The sequence below is a fragment of the Conger conger genome, chromosome 3 (assembly GCF_963514075.1).
Source record: "Conger conger chromosome 3, fConCon1.1, whole genome shotgun sequence".
Taxonomy (NCBI): domain Eukaryota; kingdom Metazoa; phylum Chordata; class Actinopteri; order Anguilliformes; family Congridae; genus Conger; species Conger conger.
Window position 1 is genome coordinate 77,199,074 of NC_083762.1, and position 8,796 is coordinate 77,207,869.

At 44.2% G+C, this 8,796-nt stretch overlaps 1 protein-coding gene across 1 annotated transcript in view; it reads left to right on the forward strand.

The window, feature by feature from the left end:
- LOC133125220 (glucosylceramide transporter ABCA12-like) overlaps positions 1 to 7,687 on the forward strand; it is a 69,978-nt gene extending 62,291 nt beyond the window's left edge. Inside the window, exons 51-56 of the mRNA XM_061236975.1 lie at positions 582 to 716; positions 2,073 to 2,176; positions 2,484 to 2,576; positions 3,206 to 3,311; positions 5,028 to 5,165; positions 6,703 to 7,687. Of these exons, the coding sequence (XP_061092959.1) occupies positions 582 to 716; positions 2,073 to 2,176; positions 2,484 to 2,576; positions 3,206 to 3,311; positions 5,028 to 5,165; positions 6,703 to 6,810 (684 nt within the window). The 3' untranslated portion in view covers positions 6,811 to 7,687. The remainder of the gene's footprint in view (positions 1 to 581; positions 717 to 2,072; positions 2,177 to 2,483; positions 2,577 to 3,205; positions 3,312 to 5,027; positions 5,166 to 6,702) is intronic.
- The last annotated feature ends 1,109 nt before the right edge of the window (positions 7,688 to 8,796 follow it).

Sequence of the window (8,796 nt, forward strand, 5' to 3'; positions counted from 1 at the left end):
GTGCGGACGTGTCTGCCGCTGATGTGCTGGCAGTTATTTTTATTCTCTGTTAAAGGAGAGCAGGCAGTCTGCCATCTGTATGTTGTAGGTTTATTCAGATGGGGGCGGGGAAGCAGAGGGAGTTAAGTGTGGAAATGGGATCACGGTATAGGAACTGTATGGGGGGATTTGTGTATTGGCTGCCCTATAGACCGTGCTGTTCTCTCACTCTCTGCATTGCCCATTTCACTCTCAAAAAGGATGTGCTGATGTCCAACACAATTTTTGTGTTACTTTCAACACATTTTCATGTCAAGGTTATGACTTTTGTGTAACAATTATACAAAATATGGATGTATTTACCATATACTGTGTTGATGGTAAAACAAAATGTGTTGTCTTTTACTAGACATGGAGGTGTGCTTTAAAAATGACACGCTGTGTGCTCATTTAAACATATCTATTTTGAAAGTGTTTTATTGTTTTTTTTTTAAAATCAATCACCACTAATCATGTGACCAGAAAACATCCCCCACTTTTTTGGGGTCCTGATCCCTGACTTCTCCCCAGCTGAGTTGTGTCATTCCCCTCCCTGCCTCTAGGTGGTGAACTACCTGCTGAAGAAGCTTGAGCTGGGCTCACACAGGCACAACACCAGCCTGAGCTACAGCTGTGGGACCCGCAGGAAGCTGTCCACCGCTTTGGCTCTGATCGGACACCCCCAGATCCTGCTGCTGGTGAGAGACCCCCCGCCCCCCTCAAAACAAAACCTCCCCCAGCCTAACCTCCCCACTCCCCTGCCCTGACCTCCACAATCCCCCAGTCAGAGCCATTAGTACTGATGTACTAAAAACTTTAGTAGGAGCAAAACCTTATAGCACATACACACAACTAAGAACACAACCAATAGTGTAAACGTAGTGTTGGTGATGTTTTTGGTCATACACATGCTGAAGGCCTTCAGGTACATCAGGCCCTTAACGTGCTATCATTGGAAACGTCTGCTAACAGGCCTCTAGCTCTTGCTGGAGAAATATTAAGCGGTGTGCGAGAGGCACACACATCCCTCGGCCTTAATTAGGTGCTGAACAGGTCAGCAGTTAAACCGGCGCTACGGTAAACAACAGTCCACCCGCTGCCACGGCTCCCCTTCGGTAAATTCACTGCACCGAAGTAAGTGATGTTTCAAGCACACGGGCCCTCCATCAGACAACTGCCTGCTGGAGAAACGCTCCTTCAGTCGGACTGAGTAATCCCACGGTGGGTGGGCAGACAAAGGCAGAAGGGCTATCGGAGACGACGTGTTCCAGTACCCCCTCAGTCAGTTTCTCTCACCAGATAGATTGTGCATGCTTGCACAGAGAGTATTCCTGAAAAAGACCATTGATGTAGAAGACATTCAGGTGAGCCATCAAGGCCCCACTTTAGACCCGCTGTCTCAAATCAAATCAAAGTTATGTATATATTGTTGTGCACTTTGAAAAAACGCAGAAAATGCACACAAAGAAAGCCACAGGGTTACAGTGGAAACACTGGAGAGACGGATGAATAGGAAGGAAATTTGGGAGTGGCTGAACTGAATAGAGGAGCTCATCCTGATCAATTCAGGGGGTGGAACAGGGGTGGGCAATTCTGGTCCTGGAGGGCCGGTGTGTATGCAGGTTTTTCCCCTCGTTGAATTAGCTTGTCTGTATACACCAGCAGTGGTTCACTCGCAAATTAGATCACCCTGCAAATGTTTCATATAGCAACACAAGAGTAATCTTCGCCTGCCATTCCTTCGTGTATCAAGAAATGTAGCAAAAAAGTAAGATGGCATAAAGGTTAGGTTTATTTACTGTCTGTAATTAAGGCCAGAAGTTGGCATGGAAACTTGAAAGAAATATGGCCCTCGTTGTTCACCTCTGGTGCGGATTCATGATCACCAACGCTGTCGGTCAATTATTCAAATCAGAACACCTTCTCCTTCGATGTCTGGTCAGAAAACATGGTAGTGTTTTGGAGGCATGAAATTGCGTATGACGGCTGTCCCGCATGCCTGAGCCGATCGTAGATGAGCCTGTGCCCCTCACACCTTCGCTCTGCCCCCCCAGGATGAGCCCAGCTCAGGCATGGACCCACGGACCAAGCGCCACCTCTGGAGGATCATCTCGGAGGAAGTGCGGGGGAAGTGCGCCGTGGTTCTGACCTCACACAGGTACGGTGCTGCGGCTCGCATTGCGGTACAGTGATGTAGCTGATGCTTTTTAGACTAAGCGACTTACAGTTGATTAGACTAGATTAAGAGCAAGGGACAGTCCCTCCTCCTGGAACAATGTGGAGTTAAAAACCTTGCTTAAGGACTGAACAGTTGTGCTTATTTTATTGTGGCTACACTGGGACTTGAACCAATGACCTTCCAGGTCCCAGTCCAGTTCCCTATAGCCATATAGGCTCTCGCGTGTTGCGGCGTGTGTGTCAGGGCTGCTGAACCAATCGTGTGTGTGTGTGTGTGTGTGTTGCAGCATGGAGGAGTGTGAAGCTCTGTGTACAAGGCTGGCCATCATGGTGACAGGCCAGTTCAGGTGCCTGGGCTCCCTGCAGCACATCAAGAACAGGTCAGTGTCCTATGTCCTATGTCTCTGCTCTAAACCGCACTTACGGCTTTCTCTGTGTCTCTGCGCTAAACAGCACTTACCGCTCCCTCTGTGTCTCTGCTCTAAACCTCACTTACCATGTCCTATGTCTGCTCTAAATCCCACTCAGCATTTCCTCTCTGTCGCCTGTTCTGTCTGTGTATATGCCGTAAACCACACTTACCGCTCCCTCTGTGCCTCTTCTCTAAACCTCCCTTACCGTGTCCTCTGTGTGTGTCGGCCCGAAAGTGCCCTTATCATTCCCTCTGTGTCTCCGCTCTAAACCTCACTAGCCATTTCCATTCTATCTCTGCTCTAAATCCCGCTTACCATTTCCTCTCTGTCGCCTCTTCTGTCTGTGTATATGCTGTAAACCACACTTACCGTTCCCTCTCCGTTCGTATCTGCTCTAAACCACTCTTAATTCGGCTGCCAGAGAAATTGCGCTTTATCTGGCTACACCATTCTGTATTGTTCTGTCCCCTGGACCAAGAATCGCTTCTGCGTCTTTCACTGTGCCAACACCTGCGGTCTTTTTGGGCAGTAAACCACATTACCGGGAGAAATAAAAGACCATTGAATGACTGCGGTGCTTTGCCCCCGCCCCTCAGGTTTGGCAGCGGGTTCACAGTGAAGATGTACCTGGCAGTGGCCTCCAGCAATGCGGACGCCATCACTGACTTCATGCAGCTGCACTTCCCCAGTACCTACCTGAAGGTGAGGTCGCGCGTGGTCGGTCGTGGCACAACCGCAGCAACCCAGCGAGACCACTTCGGTCTGCGGGCTTGTGGTCCCCTCTTTACGAGCACCAGGTGGTCGAGCAGCACGTTCACACCTGTTCTCAGTTCTGACACACAGTTTCAGACTGTACCTAACCAACCCCCCCAATATCCCTCTTGTACCCACTATATATTTAAAAAAGAAATGTTTTTTGTTACAACTACTCTACGTTCCTGTTCCGCTATTTATGGATTGGATGCTTTTCGCTTGTTGAGGAACTTATGCGCTGGTAAATTGCTTTGGATTAAAAGCGTCCGCTAAATGACTAAAATGTAAATGTAAATGTAACAGAGGAGGCAGCAGTGGCCGTGTGAATGCGACTCATCTTTCCTCCTGGCTTTTAGCAAACCATCCTCACCCTTCATAATGATGTCTCTTCTGATTTCACAAAGCGTCCAGTCTGGCCCTGAAAGCCAGAAAATCACAACCTTAAGGGAACCCAGGCCCTTCACACATTATGAAGAATGTAGGGCATTCTGACACTTCCATTAAAATGCCTGTTTTACCACATTTGCAGGGACATACACTTCACCATACTGTTTCAAAACAGATTTAATGAATCAAGTAGTACAAACCTGGAATTATGTTTGCTTACTTGAAAATTTTTAATATTATATAGTAGTATAGTATACACTCAGTGAGCACTTTATTAGGCATTTATTAGACTTATTTTTTAGACTTCTACTGCTGTACCCTATCCACTTAGTTATGATGTGTGTTCAGAGATGCTCTTCTGTATACCACTGTAGTAATGTGTGGTTATTTGCATTACTGTCACCTTCCTGTCAGCTTTGACCAGTCTGACCATTCTCCTCTGACGCATCTCATTAACAATGAGTTTCTGTCTTCAGAACTGCTGCTCACTGAATTTCTTTTTGTTTTTTTGGACCTTGCAAACTCTAGCAACTAGTGTGAAAATCCCAGGAGATCAGCAGTTTCTGAGATACTCAAACCACCCTGTCTGCTACCAACAATCATTTCATGGTCAAAGTCACTTAGATCACCTTTTTTCCCCATTCTGATGGTTGATGTGAACATTAACTGAAGCTCCTGACCTGTATCTACATGACAGTATGTCTTCCACTGCTGCGATTGAAGGGAAAAATAACGGGTCAACATTTAATAACGGGTCAACATCCCGACGCATAGTTTAACAAACATTTGTATAGACCTGTTCCATAAATGATGGTCCTCATGGTCCACGAACTACTGGTTTTCCACCTTCCCTTTACCTGGGAGTATGGCAAATCAGTAGCACTCATTGTTTTGTTAATTACTTTGATTATCCCTGCTGTATAGTGCTCTAGCTGCACATTACACCAGTGGTCTCCAACCCTGGTCCTGGGGAGCTTCTGGGTGTGCTGGTTTTTGTTTTCACCACAAAGACAGCACCCTGTTGAGACCCAGGTAACCAGTTGAGGCGAGTTAACTGTAATCAACTCCTTTAATTTATTAATTACAGTACGTGCTCAGTAGCAACATAAACCAGTACACCGTGCGGCTCTCCAGGACCAGGGTTGGAGACCAGCCTTTGGCTGGGGTACCGTTGGCCCCCTGTGCTGTCAGCTCCAGGACTGCGTTGCAGTTGTGGGTTTGGGCGATGCGTGTCCGAGCTTGCTCAGTGCCTGCCTGACCCTCCCCCCCTCCCCACAGGACCAGCACTCAGCCATGGTGGAGTACCACGTGCCGGTAGCCCCCGGCGGGGTGGCTGACATCTTCCGGCAGCTGGAGTCAAACAAAGCCGCGCTGCAGATCAAACACTTCTCCGTCAGCCAGACCACACTGGACGAGGTATGTGAGAGAACTGTGCCCACACTTCATAATAAGGTTCATGAATTGGCAATAACTAGTGCAGTTGTGCACAACTCAATTTACTGTAACTAAGACTAATACATGGATTATTTGTACATTAGCAAACCATAGGGTAAACTTAGAATGAGTTAACCATTAACTAGTACATTTACAATATGGATTAGTATGTCATTATTAATATGAATCCATGATGTACATATACATCAACAAAGCTGTACAGATTACTACATTACTACATTAGTTTATGCCACTTCATGTAACATTATTGTAAAGTGTTACCAAAATTGTATTTAATTTTATAGGTGCTTTATTTATGTTTTATTACTATTTATCAGTAATGCTTTAAATAGTATTATTATTTTTTTGTTATCATTGTTTTGCTGTTAAAACTACTAGCTCTGTGCTTTGAAGCACTTGTGGTGCATCCGATGTACAAAAGGTGCTATATCTATTATTATTTATTATTATTATAGACGTTATTATTTAAATTCCCACTAATTAGATTAGACTGTCACTCAAACCATCACATTGATCCCATCACTAAAGCAAGACTCCTGTGGGAATAACATGAATGCAGCTTTTGCTGCCAGTGATCATTCTGGCTCAATTAGCTAGACACCATCGCCATGTTCACTCGTAGATAAGATCACACTGAAAGGATTTGCATGGGTACACAAGAGGATAGCTTCATCCGCTATCTTTGAGTTTATCATCTGAGCCCTGTGCCTGGGGCCCCCGCTGCCACCTCTGCTCTCCAAGCACAGGAACCAGAAGGTGCCAAGTTTTTGAGGGCCCTCCCCCCTCGAAAAAAAAAAAAAATCTTTTGCCTCGGGCACCCTAAAGGCTATGGGACGACTTTAAGCTGATCTTGCTTAAATCTAGCTAAAATGTCAGACTACATGAATTATTCAGATGATTAAATGGCTGAGTGAAGTACGCATGATATTACGATAGTGACAGTGAATGTCACCCCCACACTTGAGGGGAAATGTTATGGTTGAAGATGGTTTTTAAGGAGCTTTCCCAGCTCCATCTGTAACACAGGAAGATAAGGGCATTCGACATCAGCCCAAATAACGAGCACCCAAATAATACTTAAATCATATATGACAATGGGAAAGATGCTTCTTTGTGTGCTGTATTAGTCAGTGGTAAAAAAAATAAAAAAATAAACAAAGAATGCCTGCGCACAACTGATTAGCTCCCAGTCGTGAGTTATTGTTATGCTGTGAGCTTGACCAGAAACGGGTCTTCATCAGGTCTCCTGATGAAACGTTGTCTCTGACTATTAATACATTATTATATTATATATACATTATATTATTATTATGCTTGTGCGTATTTATTTATTATTATTATTTTTTGCATTCTATTATTTGCAACTTTTTGGATGTGCGTGCACCTTTTATGGTAATTATTAGTCAATGGCCCCATCACCGGATTTTGACATTGATTTAATTCCCATTCCCATTCCCATCTTGACATTCCCATCCCGATTCTGTCTTCGCCCACTCAGGTCTTCATCAACTTTGCCTTGGGGAAGGTTGGCAGGGAAACCATCGCCACCCATAACGGCGACTCAGACTTGGACAGTTTGGACTCCATAGAAGCCGTCAACACTTAGGAGCTAGGAGAGGACGAAGGCTCCATCTTATCCACCATGCACTATTGCCTGTATATTTCTAATGCATATTTCCACAGTTGCTGTGAAATAAGGGTGCCTTTCTACCGTCCTTCTGGAAAACCTGTCTTTCATGCGACTCAGTAATGCCTTATTTTGAATGTAACCAGTCTATACTACGCGCCTTTCATCAGATGTATTTAATGATTTTTATAGTCTTTCATAGCACATCGTGCTTGGCCCTGCTGGGGGCTGCTCATGGGTAACATTGGTTGTCTCTGTCATTGCTGTTCTGTAGTACTGTTACACGATGTCACCACAAGGTCGCAGTTATGTCAAGGGAATGCTGGGATTGCCTTGTTCCCCTCTCCTGTAATAGTCACCCATGGGACCAAGCACAGAATCAATTGTTTACTATGAGCGAACATTAAACAAACACGTACTGTTATTTTCTACAAATAGGTTGCCTATACTATAAGCACTTTTAAATATAGTATATTAGGAAATATATGGGTTATACCAGTAATCATGAAGTTCAAATCAAGTGTTTTAGAACTTTTTCTTTCTTGTTTTACATGCCAAGATGATTTTTTGCAGGTGTTATTTATGGGATGACTTGTGATACTACATGTCTTGTGATATGTCACTGATGCCAATCAAATTTATCTGTAACAAAAAAAGGGATTTGTGATAATATTAAGGAGAAACATTTCCCTTTACCGTTTTTAACTATATTTTTAACTGTTCAATTATGTGGCTGAGTAATCAATTTCTTTGCATTCACTGATATGCCCTTTTAAGGGTTTAAGGAATGTAGTTCATGCCAAAATCTACTGAATATTTAATTAAAATTTTAATAAAGTTTTAATAGTCTCTGAAACATCTCACTTGAAATGAATATTCAAGAACTCAACCCAGCCCAGCCTCTTTAATCCCCCTACTTTAAATCACTGTGATATTGTTTCACCACAGAAGGCAAAAGGGGGTCCAAAATAAGGCAAACACCCGCTACATCTATGTCTGCATTTACATATCGCTGTACAATTGATGCCTCTCTCTCTCTCTCTCTCTCTCACACTCACACTCACACTCACACTCACACTCACACTCTGCAAGACACCATCAGCTCATCAGGAGCAATTGGGGGTTAGGTTTCTTGCTCCGGGACACTTTGAGTCATCCAGGGTGAGATCAAAACAGCAACCCTCCGACTGCCAGACGACTGTTCCTGAGCCAATGGGTGTCTTGCTCAGGGACACTTGGACACACCCAGGGCAGGGGATCGAACCGGCAACCCTCCGACTGCCAGACAACTGCTGTTATGTCGCCCCAATGTTAAGATTACAGTATAACATCATGATGACAACAGGTCATTTCAGCCTAAAAAATGCTTGTAATTTTCCTACCACAAACTGAAGAGTGCCTAGTGCTCACCATTTACCTACAAACTAACTTGTATATCGGGACACAAGAACAGGCTTTGGCTTATCCAGAAACGTGGCTAAAATATCAATTGCAAAAATAGTGGGGCAATTAAATTATTAAGAGCAGAGCAGTTGGCATGAAATCCAAAAACAGATATGGCCCTCCTTGGACATCTTAACATTATACAAGCAGTAATACAAAACTGAACACATAAATGGGGTGCGTACACACAATAGTCTCCCAGGACCGAATAGTTACAGAATCATAGCCTTACTGTTACATATAGCCTAATACACATGACATGATATATAGCTTAGTCATGGACATCTGAAAACGTTTTGCTACGGTTTCTCTGTTGAACGAAATGTTTTCTCCCTAAGGTGTGCGACGTTTTGCTACAGGCTTAGAGGTATGACTGCTCGTGTTTGGTGGGTGTGTGGGGGGTGTAGCCCGAATGAATAATGACATAGGCATATATGGATATAACAGGATATTGAACGCGCCAGTTTGTTTAAAATAAGCATTTTGCTACGTTTTGTCGGGGCTGAACGTGGCCCTGGTTCA